The sequence below is a fragment of the Dermacentor andersoni genome, chromosome 5 (genome assembly GCF_023375885.2).
Source record: "Dermacentor andersoni chromosome 5, qqDerAnde1_hic_scaffold, whole genome shotgun sequence".
Lineage (NCBI taxonomy): Eukaryota > Metazoa > Arthropoda > Arachnida > Ixodida > Ixodidae > Dermacentor > Dermacentor andersoni.
Window position 1 is genome coordinate 125887860 of NC_092818.1, and position 15786 is coordinate 125903645.

The 15786-nt window shown below is 45.9% G+C and overlaps 3 protein-coding genes across 3 annotated transcripts in view; all 3 read right to left on the reverse strand.

Moving 5' to 3' along the window:
* Positions 1-2006, reverse strand: part of LOC126532058 (beta-mannosidase-like) — a 29582-nt gene extending 27576 nt beyond the window's left edge. Inside the window, exons 1-3 of the mRNA XM_055070503.1 lie at positions 1997-2006; positions 1141-1287; positions 233-381 (exon numbers count right to left, since the gene is read on the reverse strand). Of these exons, the coding sequence (XP_054926478.1) occupies positions 233-381; positions 1141-1287; positions 1997-2006 (306 nt within the window). The remainder of the gene's footprint in view (positions 1-232; positions 382-1140; positions 1288-1996) is intronic.
* A 4371-nt stretch (positions 2007-6377) lies between these two features.
* On the reverse strand, positions 6378-11668 carry LOC129384780 (solute carrier family 2, facilitated glucose transporter member 8-like). The gene is made up of 2 exons (XM_055070373.2): positions 10995-11668; positions 6378-7444 (listed from the first exon to the last, which is right to left on the reverse strand). The coding sequence occupies exons 1-2, from the start codon at positions 11183-11185 to the stop codon at positions 7090-7092; spliced, it is 546 nt and encodes a 181-aa protein (XP_054926348.1). The 5' UTR covers positions 11186-11668; the 3' UTR covers positions 6378-7089.
* Positions 11669-12764: 1096 nt separating this feature from the next.
* On the reverse strand, positions 12765-14617 carry LOC126532059 (uncharacterized). Its single transcript, XM_050179753.2, has 2 exons — positions 14116-14617; positions 12765-13003 (listed from the first exon to the last, which is right to left on the reverse strand). Exons 1-2 carry the CDS (start codon positions 14615-14617, stop codon positions 12765-12767), a joined length of 741 nt encoding a protein of 246 aa, XP_050035710.2.
* Between the last annotated feature and the right edge of the window lie 1169 nt (positions 14618-15786).

Consider the following 15786-nt stretch of genomic DNA (forward strand, 5'->3'; position numbering starts at 1 on the left):
TGTCTAGGGCTGGAATCGACGCTTCTATACAAGAGGTCTTGTCTTGGTCAGGGCAACAACTGCTTGGCCCCTTGTCGGAATGTCCGTTCCAACCCTTATTGATCACGTCAAGTCTCCATCTTCCGGTGAACTTCACGTCTTGCTTAGTGGAATGGGGTGTAAAGCATTGTGTCGGTCATTAGCAAGCCAAGCATCATTTTTGCACTCAAGGTGGCGTAGGCTTAGAGCTCACCCTGAGAACCAATCTCACGCCGACTTCGTAGCGAATGAACATGTTTTCCGTCTTCAATACGTTGACGCCGTTCAAAGTCACCGTGCAGACCGTGTCAACACCATGAGCCACGAGCCTTATAGACCGGTAACCGAAAATGTACGTGGGAACTGCGAACGTGGCAGCGACAACAAAATTTTGAGCAGGGGCATCTGGCACAAGGCTTAGCAAGGACATGACACTGAAAACTCATCTTTATTTTATTTTTAGTTCTTCAATTTTGCTCTCTCACTCTACAAAACCTTATCTATCTCTTTTCCGACTTATATCAATGATATTCAATAATTTAACGTAAGAAGTTATCCTTTGGGCCCTTATCATTAAAGAGCTTGTTATGCCATTCTTGTTTCTTAAATAACCAAAGCAAATCAGCTAAGGCCCCGGGCTATTTTAAGCAAACGAATTATTCTCGAACCTCTGAAAAGTTTCGCAAATATATTTTTTCTTCTTTTGTGCGTGTGTGTGTGTGTGAATGGAGTGAACTTCACTACTTATGAACAGTTAACTGAACCGATCTCACGCTATCAAATTTTGTGATGTTATGCCGAGCTAGGGCATTAACTCAAAGCGATGAGGCCCTTGTTTTTCTTCTTTCTTTAAAGTCTGTTCTGGTTTACCAGGTCTCTCTTCATGCAAAAGTAGGAGAATGTGCTTCACGAAGGCAGAAACCTAATTTACTCATTAGGCCAGTCCCCTTCAGTCTCCTGTATCAGCATTAAGCGATCAGCTTTCAAAAGTAAGCCATACCAACACGAGAGGTTAACAATCCATTTCTGAGCAGTTATCTGTGGGCGAATAAGTTCTTCGTAGTGTCTTGCGAGTGCTTGTTGAAACGCAGCCAACTCTGAGGAAGGCTTAGAGTAGCTTACGTGCAAAGCTTCTGTAGAATGTCCAGTTTTCCAGAGCAACCCATTCGTAGTGCAAATCGTTTTCGCCGTAATACGGTTCACCTATTACACCAGCCATCTTGAGATCTGTATATATCCCGCCAGGCACATTGCTGGGTACGCTGATGGCTGCATATTAGAGAAGAATAGTGAGGCGGCTTCGTGTGATGCGTGATACGTGACAGCAGCCATATGTCCCTTGACAGTTACTGTTTTTACAGAGCTACCCATAGTCTCTAACCTGTGAACGCATTTAGCGTGACACCTTAGTGAAGAACCAGGTGATGTATCTATTTTGTTTTTGTTTTCTTCTTGTATAGACTGTACCGCAATTATTAGCAGCCACTTTATCTTCACATAAGTGCACACATACATTTGTCTTGGTACTGCGGTGTTCTTAGACACTCTGGCTCGTTTCTTTGACCATGCAGCGAACAACTAAGATGCGAGTATTTTATTACTTACTGCAAGAAACGACCTATTCTAGAGTAGTTTAAATCAACATCAGTTTTAAATCATCCCACCCAAACCTTCTTGCAGCTGTCATAAATATTTTTTGTTGATGTGTGGCTTAAAAAGTAACTTGCTTACAGTAATATAGGCCGACTCCCAACGCTACTACAGAACTACATATTTAACTCCAACAGTACAGCTGTCTGTATTTATTCCCAGGGATCGCTTAGACATGCAACTACTCTTCAAACAACAAAGAACGTCAACTCCGTCGTCTTATCATGGGCAGTTAATGTTCAACAACTGAAAGTAGGGGTAGGGAATGGGTCTGTGAAATTTACACGAATGCGTACATACATTCGAACGCATGCAAAATACTACTCACTTACAGCCATTACTGTTGTTGACTGTCCACCGCCCATTTAGTGAAAGTCGTTCGAATCCCACTACGTCGCTTGTAAAAATGAGAAGGCTTGCCAGATTCACATTCCACACCATCTTTGTTCTCATTCCCCTTCAATGGCTCATGCACAGCACGGAGTAATTTGCCAGAAAGCGGGTGGTTTCACAAGTGTTTTTAAGAAGCTTATAAAATAGATAAAACTGACAATATTGGAACATGGGTTAAAAAAGTTTAGAAATGAAAAGAAAGTTATAGTGGAGCTTGAGATAAAATATTTTAAATGAAGAAATAAAATAAAGATTCAACAGATAATTTTAAAAGTTTATTAAGATTATCGTTTCGTGTCTCTAATAAAGTTTTAAACTGCAAGAAAAGCGTAGCTATGACTGAATTCCAGTAGAGATTGATGTAACATCTAAAAGATTTGTTTACCATGAAAATCGCCAGCAAGATAGGAAAAAAATTCTCTGTCGACTCGGGTATATTGCAAAGGTACTATAACTATTATTATTATTATTATTATTATTATTATTATTATTATTAATATTATTATTATTATTACTACTACTACTACTACTACTACTACAACTACTACTACTACTACTACTACTACTACTACTTGATATGAAAACACACATATACTATGGACAGAGATGGAAATGGTGAAAGAACAAGCTGGCAACTGCCATCAAGAGAGGCACAACGCATGCCTATCTTTAGGAAGGAGGGATTAGAAAAAGAAGTTAAAGATAAGGAGAAGGAAGTAAAGAATTAACAATAAGCACAATGAAAGTCCACAAAGACTAAAGTAAGAAATAAAGTAAGGAAACGTCAAAGAATAGAGTGCACCAGTCGGAAAGAACAGACACGCAGGAACACACAAACAAAAATAAGAAAAAGCGCGCAGTTCGCAATAAATGAAAAAAAAAATGTAAGCAAATGCAAGAATAAAACAGCTAGAGCAAGAAAGTTCCGTCTCCCGCAATGAAAAGAAATTTTGTGCGAATGGGAAATGAATTCAGTTCCTTGTAGTAAAGTAAGCAGAGCTCGATGAGCCTGGTCGCGTCGATAAGCACCACCACTCGTATACAGGCAATCCCTGTATCCCTGAGGCATTAACCGCCACATTTAAAAAAAAATACAAGCAATCATCGAGGATCGTACACTGCAGGCCCAGCAGATCATAGTCCCTTAATAGCGATGTGCGCTGCGTAAGGAAAGCAGGACACTCTAATTTAGGGTGTCCATGTGTCTCGCAGGGGCCACAGGACGCACACAACGGACTGTACACATGTTCTTCGGTATACACCATCGGACGTCAAACATAGCCAACCCTTTACTTGAGTAATAGTGTTCTATATAGCACGCCGTGACAAGTCTCCACCAGGAACAGGGAGAGGAAACGAGCCATTTGCAAAATGCCAGTCTGGATGCTGCTTGAGGAGGTACTGACGAACTGTAACACAGAGGTGGTAAACCAGACCACACATGTGTAAACAAATGTTAGCGAAGAGATACGGGAGCGCAGCCTTGTAAAATATATTTCAAGTTTCTTTGGGGAACACTAATTATTATTCCAGGGTAAATACAGATTATTAAGGCCAGCAGACTATGTGAGGGCAGATTTTAAGGAATTTTGAAATATGAAGAAATCCTGTACCCTAGTCGCGGTAACATAAACGGTAGTCAGCCGAACAGAAATAACATGCCCATGGAGGAGTGCTCATGCGAGTGAACCTGTCATTTCATTAAAGCACAATCGACAGCGATCTGGTACCCAAGGCAAGCAAAGTTGACGTAAGATTCGGAGGAACCACTTGTGAAATTTGGGGATGTATGCAGTAAGTGATGCGCACACAGAAAGCGAGTCGGTCACAATAACAGCTAATGAAGCATTTTGGTAAAGTTTTCGTAAGACTAATACTATCGTTAGTATATCTGCCAGAAATGTACGCGTGAAATCAGGAAAGTGAAGGGAGAAAGACCATTGAAGAGATTCAGAGAACATCTCAACGCCTGCCTTCCTTCTCATTGCACAGATGGGCGTCAGTATATAGCTATTACGTTACCAGAAACGATTTCACTTAAGTAGTCTTGTAAGATAGCAATATACGTCTGGTGGGCAATAGTTTAGCGTGATTTGGAAAGATGTCTTCTAACCAAATTTTTAAGCTTCGTAAGGCGCCATACGAAGGGTGAACATGATGTACGCGCACACTAAAGAGTTGTAATTGTGCTTGCACAAATATTACCGGAGGGCTGTGTAACCACGACCACGATATGTCATAAAAACTCAGACGTGTCAGTCATATATAGATACCTATAGTAAATGTCTTCGAAAAAATCATGTTTAAAAATTTAGGAACCATAATAATGCGAAATCTACAGGCTAGCTTACGAGCTTCCTGGTACAAGATCGTGGTGGCAGCAAATTTTACTTGCCCAAGGCATAAGCGCATATCTTCTCATTCTAAAAGTACAAGGTCTTTAATTTTATAGATAGGGGCCACCAGAATATAATACTCAGTCGAATTCTATAATTTGGGCAAAACGTACATTTGATCGTCAGTAGAGTGTTCCTGCTTTTCTTTCGCATGCACTTGCTTTATACAAATACAAAGCCTCCTTATGCACGTTAACCTAATAAAGGGAACATCACTAGTTAACATTCCTTTTGAGTAACTCGTGTGTCACTCATCCGTACGGCACTAAAATTGATTTAGTTAGCAGACCTGGTCAGATGTCAGTATGACTGCGCTTACAAAGCAGCCATAATAAAACATCAAAAAACAATTACGGCAAAAACCATCCCTAACGATTATCCATGTCACGTACCAAGCATTTCTGAAATTTTCAGACGACGCAAACGTGCGCAAAGAGTGGCGACGATGGTATAACGACTATGGCTTGACAACGATGACGACTGTGGCGGGACAAGGACTATAGGATGAGTCGTTGTCAAAGCCATCATGGTCATACTATCACCTTAATTTGCACTACATCTCGCGTCTGTAACATGCCCGGCGGCTTTTCGAGCCGCACTATCTCTACGGGATGGGCGCACATTTTCCGGAGATAAAATTGGCGTCCCTGCGCGTGACCTTGCTCTGACCTTGGCTCCGACTGGACAAAGAAATGCTTCACATTTAAACAGACGGCGATCGAGCAAAGTAAAGTTTTATGCGACGTCGAATGCTGGCACTGACGTTGATAACATCCGCTGCAAGCGTTGTGCGGAATAGGCATTCTCCACAGAGAAATCGCGTGGTAAATACGTTTTGCGACTCGGAGTGATAGTTCACGTGGACTGACTTTTTGCGTTTCGGGACATCTAGCGACGACTCTGCAAGCGCGCCGTCAATCACGTATACGTTGGGGCAAGGTCACGGGCAGTGTACTACCTTCAAGTATGCCCACAATCTAAGAATATTATAGAATGACCGTGAATGAAGAGGAGAGGAGGAGCAGAGCGTTTATTCTGAAAAGATTGGATCTACAGCCTGGTGTGGAAGTCAGATGTGTGGAGTAAATGATAAGTTTGCTTAGTGGCACGATCCAGATTCGAGTAGCTCCCATGCCAAACAGGCTCTCGGATCAGGCAGTGTATGCCGGACTCGACCGCGAATGCCGGCAGCGCACACAATGTGGGCTTCTAATCCTCGGCGGACCCAGTCGGCCAGATCCACTCCTCGCCCCAGTTCAGAGAGACAAGTGAGACGAATGCGTGCTCTGCTTAATAATAACGATGATGCTTCTCAAACAGCTGTGGTTCTCCAGTAGACTTTTACCCAGTGCCCCTGCGGAAGCGATCCGTTTTGAATAAATTTTGTTCAAAGTTTTACTGCAGGCATCGTCCGCGACTACTACGAGAATTGCAAACCAGATTGAAAACCAGACAGAACCAGTCCACAGCAGCTGTCACTGGCAAAGAAACACTGAATAATTTAAGCTTCGCGATGTAGCCGAGGTTGGGAGATATCGAAATCCTGTTGCACCGCTTCGTCCTAGCGTAAGACAAAATTTATAAGCAGCACAGTAATCGGAGCGAAGTGAGCAGCTAGGGCTTAGGCGGGATCGTCTTTCCTGACGCTATCTATGCGTCCGTTCAGTTTCTCGACCTTTTGGATTCAGCTCAGACAACCGCACAGCACATAGCACGGTGTGCCTCTTGCGAACGCCCGAGTGACCTGTGTGCGTGAGCGGCATGTGCACGACCTAAGTATTTTAACTTGTCCAACAACATTTTCAATGACTGACAACACAATGTTTAATAAGCTGAGTACTCCGCTTTCACCCCTCCCCCCCAAAAAAAGAAACGCTTGCTTGGCAGTGCCTCACCGGCAGCATGGTTGAAAATCGTTAGCGATATTCTGCTCCTTCCAATAGAGCGCGAATACGGTTTCATTTTTTTTTCTTTTTTTTTTAGTTGTGAGGGCGATGGCTCTCAACAAAAATTCGCCTTATTTGTTTCTACAATCGAGTCCTACTGACAGCTTGTTCAGCAGAGTACACACCGTGCCCGCAATGCGTAAACAGATGCACAACATAGACGACAGGGTTGCTTTGATGGCGTAGTTACTCGGCAACTGATTAACAAAACTGTTATAAAATTTTCAAACACTAGCATTTCCATGATGTCGCATATGGTGGCGATTACACTGTACAGCGTCCTATCAATTCCACATCGCGGTGCCTCGCGTCTCTTAAGTTTCGAGACGACTCACTGCGTAATAATGTGTCACAGTCCATCACGCGAGGTATACATATTGCTTCGAGACATGTGTTAGCCACCTGACCGGCGTAGTCTACCTGGTTCTCTTCGAAATGTTTCGTAAATCCCGCAGCAAGGCCTTTTACGTAGGTCACGTGGAAAAAAGTACATCAGGTACTGACTGCAAGAAAGCACATTTTCGCATGCACTTGCATAGATTGTATACGTAAAAATCCAAAAAAAAAATAAGCAGTAACAGTCACAAGTTGATTCTACGATAATTGGCAACCAATACTAATGTGCGAAGCTCTCTTCGGCGTTAATGGCGTCCAAACAACACCAAACAGGACCCTGCTCGCGCGGCTCATTCTTCCCGCTCGATGGCCACCAGCGTCCGACCCTCAGTCTCAGGCAGCAGGAATAGCAAAGCAAGGGTGAGCAAGGCCAACACCAGGGCGGCATAGATGTGCGCGTTCCGCAGGCGCATCAGCGTCTGGAACTGGTCGTTGAAACGAACCAGGAGGAAGGCGAGAAGCCACCGAGTGGCCCAGACTGATGACGCGCCCAGGTATCGCAGCCAGGATGGTCCCGAACAGAGTTCGGCCGTTAGCAGCGGCGGCAGGTGGCAGAGGCCCACCGAATAGCTCAGCACGAGAATGTTGACCGAGTAGACGGAGCTCCAGTTGGTCTCACCCGGAGGCTCCGCCGTCGACCACTGACTGCGACCACGGCGCCAAGAACAGCGAGAATATCAATCGCTTCTTCTCTCAAAAGAAGCGGATCGTTTCAAATCTCTCTTTTTTTCTTTGTTTCGAGCGATAAATATTTGCACGCGAGGTCAAATGAAAGAAGACAAGTGAACTCCTTGCCTGGTCTGGTCCGCTCACATGTTGCAGATGGTCATTAACTACGCAACATGTAAAATACAACGCGCGTATTGCGTTTTGCTCCTTTCTATTAATAACGGACCGTCTAAAGCAATAACTGCGTTTTTTTTTCTTCTGTCTGTCTCTTTAACGATGCGGTCATTACATTAAGTATGAACCGCTAGCCCGAGAACAAGTTCCGCTAAGACAATATCTACCGTGTATCATATCGTTCGCTAAAGCAGAATGCTATAGTTAATAGCACAAAGACAGTAGTGCAATCGGTAAACAATCGACAGAACAGGATGGTGATGGCAGTGGTGGTGCCACCGCGACTAAATATTAACTGCCGCAGCCTTTGCCTAATGTCTCCAAGGCAATGCGAAAGAATCGCGAGTACCTCGTCCGGGCCGTGGTAAGCCCGCTGAAATATCGGCCCCGTAAGATTTTACATTCAGGCAAATCATTCTGCCGGTTCTTTTGAGATTCGCAGGCGCGAGAGTGACACGAAATCTCAGCCATAGCACCAAGTGACAGCGCTGACCACTCAATATCGCTCAACTGTATTTTTCTAACAGCGCTTTCAGCGCTTACACTAGGAACACTTCTCTGCGCACGACGCTTTTCTGGAGCCTAGATTGCTGTTGTTCCCGTCAAAAATAAGTCGGTATATAAAGAAAATTAAGTATATTTCGCTTTAAAAACACGACTGCTTCTTCAAATCCTATAGCAAGTTTAATAGTAAAAGGTTCTACAATCATGGCCGCAGCTGTATAGCATAGTAAAGTTCCGACGATTTCTTCCCTCCCTTCTTTTTTTTTTTTTGCATGGTTTTAGGTTCCACACTAGAAATGTACACCCGTGAGCAAAAGTATACGGACCAGGGATCGCGCGATAAAGATGATTTTTTCCTCTGCCTGTGAATGCAATTTGAAATTGAGGACTGTAGTCCAAACTTGGCATTGCGAACCTTCCAGTGTACTCGTCAATTTCAGTTTATGCGGGTTAATTACAAAGAAATTTAGTCTTTTTCGAGACCCTGTGGTCCGTATACTTTTGCCCACGGGTGTACAACAAGGTGGCAACGATACCCAGAAGGAACGAGAATCAGATTAGCGTGAGCGATCCCCGTACCTTCTTTATTGAGTCCTTGTCCTATGGTGGGTTTTCACTGCGTGGTGTTTAGGAATTATGGCTCATAACAAACAGACTCCAAACATCACGCGTATTTAAGACATCAACTACATTTAATTTCAATAAAACGAGGTGCTGGGCTAGCTGGTGATGCATTCTTTAAAACTGATGGTATACCGCTAAAAGGGACGAACACACGGTGAAAAGACGACACGACGACGACGGAACGCTACTCACAGCTGGTTTATTTTTGGGAAGGGTTCAAATTTAAGACAAGCACGACACATTCGCACAACCGAACTGCGCTAGCCTTCTTTTACAAATAATGATATCGCAATATCGCAAGCATTCACTGGAAGTGAAAATTTAACAAACCAAGACAAGCTTGCGAATTTAGTTTTGCATGTGGTCGTTTGCGAGTGTGTGCCACGGTTTAAAGAAGCAAGGATCCTGGGCACAAGTGCAAGCGCTAAAGCTAGAGTGTTGCTGGAAGCATTCCACATACAAAAGAAGGCGGGTCTGTGCATCAGCGATGTTTCGATAAATTTGTACTCGGCTGAGCACACACTGCTGAACAGATGTGTAAAACCGTAACATATGGCTTTTTGTCCATTGTTGTCTTTTATTGGTCATTTGTTTAACTTCTTGCTGCTTGGTATTATCATTTCACTTCCCGTGACTGCTTGCTCTATTGCGATATCATTATTTGTAAAAGAAGGCTAGCGCAGTTTGGTTGTGCGCATGTGTTGTGCTTGTCTTAAATTTGAACCCTTTTCAAAAATAAACCAGGGGCGCGATCGGAGATATTTTGTTCGATACGCGTTCTGTTCAGTTGCTGCAATATAATAATAATAATATTTGGGGTTTTACGTGCCAAAACCACTTTCTGATTATGAGGCACGCCGTAGTGGAGGACTCCGGAAATTTTGACCACCTAGGGTTCTTTAACGTGCACCTAAATCTAAGCACACGGGTGTTTTCGCATTTCGCCCCCATCGAAATGCGGCCGCCGTGGCCGGGATTCGATCCCGCGACCTCGTGCTCAGCAGCCCAACACCATAGCCACTGAGCAACCACGGCGGGTTTGTTGCTGCAAGGTCTCAAAGTTGCAGTATGCAAAATTTGTGACAGCGGTGAGGAGAGAGCAGCCAATCAGGAAGCGGTGCACGCCCCGGAAGTTTACTTCCGTCGTTTGCCGTCTGCTTGTAGACAGTATACTACAAAACGAAATGTTTCTCGTCTTTCAAATGAATGAAATCTTTATCTAAAAAAAAAAAAAAAAAGTATTTTTTTCTTCTCAAGCCCAAACACGTTTTCAAATAGTAGTACGTGTGACTACTGCAATTTATAACTATTAGTTTCTTTGCGTCGTCCCTAGGTGGTGTCGCGCACAGCGAGAAGAAAAAAGAAGAAAAAAAAAACGACGGGAAGAGTGGCGCACTTTTCAAGAGACAGCGACAACATTCCAGTGGCTCGCTGGCACCGTTGATGGGGTCGGTTTCTCTGTACAACCAACGAATTATTTGTTTCGAGAAACAAAAACGACGCCGGAATTCACTTTCTGCCATTTCTTCAAACGCGTTTCGCACCGCCACCCGCTCTCCTCCTTCCTCTAGAATCTAGAAACGCCAGCGCAACAACCTAAGTTCCCAACGGAAGCGCCATTTTTTCGAATTAAACTATGGATTGGATTCAAACGTGCCATGCCGCAAGCGCCTGTTGGATCCAATCCAATCCACCAGACGCGCCATGCGAAGCCGTATGATCGCTCCAAACTTCCCAGCTCCCGTCGGGTTCGGCGCCTAGCAGACGAAATGCTCGGTGGGAGGATGATTGACAGGAACCTGTCGTCATTTTGACGTTACCAAAAACGTGGCCTCGCCCCGCGGCTGGCGACGTCAGCGCGGTGTAGGCCAATCGCGCGCGCCGGTAACCGAACGAACGCGCCGAACAACCATCTCCGATCGCACCCCGTTGTCAGTATCGTTTCCTCGTCGTCGTGTCGTCTTTTCACAGTGTGTTCGTCCCTTTTAGCGCTACCATAAGTTTTAAAGAACACTACATTTAGAGCCACAATAATCTAGGCTATATTCACAGCGGGCGCCTTCGAGGCTGTCCATTGTCACCGGTTACAGTCTTAAAACATTTTTACGCAGTGATCTTCTACGCAGTGATCTTCATTCATTGCTGTTTACTGATGTAGTATCGAGGGTGTTCTCGTCATCCTTTAACCAATCATGATTTCTTTTTCTCCCGATACGCCACGCACCCGAAGGCGAGATGTTCGAAAGGTGGAAAGGCGGCGAAGCAAAAGACCTCGAGCAGAGCCGATACGCACAGCAGCTGACGCCGACCCGTCGGGCGCGTCAGAGAGGTGAACAGCACTGCGAAGGACACGTGCATGGCCGTCATGATGACAGCGGCAAGCACTGCTGGCATGTCTTTCACCTGGCCTTCCATGGCCTGGATGCCTCGTAAGAAGAAGAGCTGTGCGCTCGTGGCGCCTTGCAACAGCTGGAGAAGCAGGCACGCCGACAGATGCCTGCGCGCAGGAATCGATTCTTGAAAGGAGAACGCGGTGGTATCTATCAATTAGACGAACAAGGGACAAGGAACACCAAAGAACGATGATAGCTTTTAGAAATCAGGGCGTCATTTGTCTCATTGTCAAGAGTAAACAGCACCGACACAGAAGACAAATAACTGGACGAAAGAACATGATCGCTATATACCTTGCAAGCAGCTAAAGCCACCAGCCACCTTTAGTTCCAAGTTGTCGCTCAAATTGCTTCGTGTACTCTCTTTTTGTCGTTCTTGTTGTTGTTGTTGTTGTTGCTGTCGTCGTCGTCGTCGTAGTTTTTGTTGTTTTGTCTGTTGGCGCTATCTTATGCTTGAAAATGCTACGCCAATCGACATACTCTTCTTGAGGGCATCTTGTCTAAATCTGTGTATTGAGGCATCTTGAGCAATCCGCACAAAGATTATGCCGCAGGACCATACTGGTTAAAAAAAGGAACAAGTAATCACGATCTTTTCTTTCTTTCTTTAATAGAGACTTGAAGTAAGGCATAATGTTCACTGTGTATTAATGTGTGCTCTCAGGCATTTGTTGTATACCAATCAGCAATTAGGTAAAAGTCGGCGACCCTTCTGCTGCTGTCATATGCGACAGAACGTTTCGGGTAACCTTCCATCACGGTCTTCACGCCGACACCAATGCCTAATTCGTGACTCTTGCGAAATTTTAAAACAAATTTGAACAAACTGCTAGCAGCCTGATGCAATAGCTGGCTATCTCACGGCCCACAAAGTGATGTCAGTATTCATGGAACGAATACGCAATGGCGCCCACTGAAACCAGCCTGATATGCACTCTGCATGAACTCGGTGGTTTGGCGTCGGGATCTTGAAGGCGTCCCGGCCTCAGCTCTGGAGGTATGTACAACCCGTAGAGCCGGCCTGCGGCCACGCCTGCCTCGTCGGAACGTCCCGAAAGCAGGAGCCAGCGTGGACTCTCGACCAGGTACCGCCGCGAGCCCAGAAGTGGTGGCAATTGCGCCAGGGTCCAGATGGTCGCTTGCAGCCGCCATGAGAGACCGCTGAGGGTGTAGCTCACCATAATGCCAATGCTCGTAGCGACCTGGCATTGTGATGAGTGTGCACAAGGCAACTTGGGTAAACACAAGGACGAGGGGAGCACACGTCATCCACACTCCAACCACACAACGGTGCCAAACATGAACACGCACAAACATGAACTCACGGGTACGAGCACGAAGCTACAGGCAAAGTTTTGCGCTGAGTGAATTGATAAGGTGACGGCAAATAGGCCGGTCACAAAAATGTTTAACGATCAGTTATTCTTCTTGCAGTGCTGAACAAGTCCTTCACGTGCCAGAACATCGAAGGCTTTAAATTAACAGTTTTGCAGGCATTTCACCCTGGTATATACTTTTTTTTTCAGCGTTGCGCTTCAATCTCTCGGCCTCTATGTGGTGAGTCTGGTTAGTCAAGCGAGTTGTAATTTTAACCTTGGGCGTCAACCGATGCCTACCTCGGCGAGACCCACGTAGAAGGTCCTCTTTTCCGTTGGCGCCACCTCGGCCACGTACAGGCTGACGCCGATGTTGGTGACGCCCAACCACAGGCCACACGCAGCCCTGGCTGCCAGGAGCGTGACGGTATCGAAAGACGTGGCAAGCACGACCCACGAGACAGCCGCTACCAGAACGCACAGAAGAAGCGTCCTCCGGCTGCCCAGCACCCACAACGGTAACCCTGCGCGCCAGCGAAACCGGTTACTCAAAGTGAATCGTTCAGAAATTGCCAGCAACGAGGTGCTTTATTGTTTTAGAGCGTGAAACAAACGTAATCAGAACCATGAAAGTGACAATGAATGCCGAATTAAGTCGTGAGTATGTAGTCGAGTAAGCAGCGTGATTTTGTAAACAATAAGAAAGGAAACAGGATGGGTGGCGACGCTGATTTCGAGTTCCCGCACCAGGCCGCCGTGTCGCCCTGACTTTTCAAGGACAAGGTGTCTTCTGGGGCCTAATTATCTTTAATCGGTAAAAAATGAGCAACAGTGTTTTCCACAAGCGCCAAAGACTGAACTCAGAAGTTTCGATAACATTTACTACGCCACAATGCCCTCGCCCACCTCTCCCTGCCCCACCCGAAATACAAAAGGAAATGCTTTAAAACCCATCATGCCTCACTGACCAACCAACGCTGGAGTTCCGGCCCGAAGTAAGAAAAAATGGCAGTTCGGCGTTCGTTTTCTCTTCAAGTGATCACTGTCTTACACCGAAATTAACAAAACTATAGTTTAGAAAGAACACATTATAAGTCCAAACTCTTATTAAAGTGTGTCTTCAGTACCTCGTTAAAGCTCCTGAAAAGCAGCAGGCAACCCGCACACATTTCGCTGTAAAATGTTGATTACATGGAGGAAAAATGAATGACAAAACTCCAGCGTCGTTTCGTCAATTAGACATCATAAGTTTCGAAGTATCTTCTCGTATGGGGGCGGAGGTGGGAGAGGGGGAGGCATTGTGGCGCAGTAAATGTTATCCAAGCCTGTTAACTTCAGTTGAATTGCATTCTGGGCTTTTACGTGCCAAAACCACGATTTAATTGTAAGGCATGCTGTAGTGGGAGACTCCGGATAAATATTGACCACCAGGAGAGGGTATCTTTAACGTGCCGCCGAGCTAACTTCAGTCTTCGGCGCTTTTGAAGCACACTTTTTGCTCTTGCTTTCCGTGATATTATGTTTTGTGTAAAGTGCTCTTCATAAACTTTGTAGGTGTTCTTTCTATGCCTTCTCCGATCTACAGTGCTGCAATGCCTTGAGGACACAATAAATAAATAAATAAATAAATAAATACCCGACAGCATGGCCCCGATGGCGGCAGCGAACGAGAGAACGTCGACGACCCATCTGTTCTGGGGCGGCACCTTCTCTAAATGGTACCAGGGCTCGTGTTCGATGGAAGGCATGGCCGCCGAGGCGAAGCCCAGCGTGGTGCCGGCAGCGCACGAACAGAGGCAGGCCGCCACCACGGCTCTGACGTGGTGGCCTCGAGCGCCGACGGAGTCCACGTAAGAGGCCGGGGTGCCGCCTCTCGCCAACGTCTTCAGGTTGCGCAATGCCTCCATGGCCGCGTTGCTGGCTGACACTGCTTCCGGCTCCGCAGGTGGTTCCTCTGACGCAGAAGACGCCTTGGGCACAACCGTCGACGGCGACACCCGTGCAGACTCCTTGGATGAGCCCTTCGAGGGTACCTTTGACGTAACGCTCGACGATGCTGTCGAGGGTGCCTTCAACGTTATGTTTGACGTCGCCGCCGAAGTCACCTTCGAAACCACCGTGTCCCCCGTGGTGGGCATAGCCGCGGTCTCCAGGACCGACGTGGCTGCCGTAGAAGTGGCCTGCGCAGCTTTCCGGGACCTGTGACCAAAGCGACCGGCGACGACTGAACAACAAAAAGGCAAGTGAGTTGATATAGGTTCATGGGTAGGAAGAGTTGGCGTAGAAAACAGGAACAAATTTTAAAACAATGAAGGCGACGCTTGGTTCACATCCAACAACTGAACACATCTGAAGCACCATGTGGAACTTGGAACATATCGGCGTCCAGCAGCTGATTTTCCTGTCATAGAATAAAGCTTGTGCCATGTTTAAGATACCTAGGAAATGTAAAGGAAAGTTTAGAATCAATGCACAAACTTTAATAATGTGCAACCTTGACAAAGCAATGCGCCTCCGACACCTTATTCGGGCTGCGTAGCCGCCATATATCTATCTTTTTTTCGTCTTCGTTACTGTCTGTCGATATAGGCTGTCTTGCCCTATTTATATTTGTTGTCATTCGGCCACAGCTTGGTCCCGTGCCTCAATCATTATATTCCCCATCTTCTGGCTCCATTTATTCTGAGGTAGTATGGAATAACTATTTTCATTGGAGCCTCTCCTGTTATTCTTTCCATTCACTTGCATTACAGTCTCAAAATTCATTTCTATTTTGTTGCTATAGGCACAGTTACGGGCGGACGAACAGAGGCTTCGTGTCACGACTTTCTCAGGCCAAAACTATGTCCGCAAGTGCAATAACCGGCATCTTTAACTGATGTAGTTTGTCAACGTTTTTCGTCATGGTGCGAAAACGTTGTCAGCAATGCCCAGTTTTTCTGTCAGGTGCAAGCGATGTGCTTTCTACAAAAACCGCAATATATGAACTGCATCCTAGCCAGGCATTACAAGAGAGATTGTAGTGTGTAGCCTCCCGTGAGCCACCCTTTCCAACCTCCCTTGAAGGATGGCTGAAGTGCCACAAACGTCGCCACGTGTCACCATTTCAACGAAAGATTTGACTTCTGGGTATAGCATGGAGCAGGGAAATAAAACTCTGTTCCTCTTATCTGCGCTACAGTGAACTAGAACACTTTCTAGTGGCCCGACCGCCTACCCTGGAGAGGGCCTGAAGCGGAAGAAAGATGCGGCGGCGCTGTAGTCGACCGCACTTGAAAGTGTGTCAGCTTTCGGGCCGTGGGCTGGC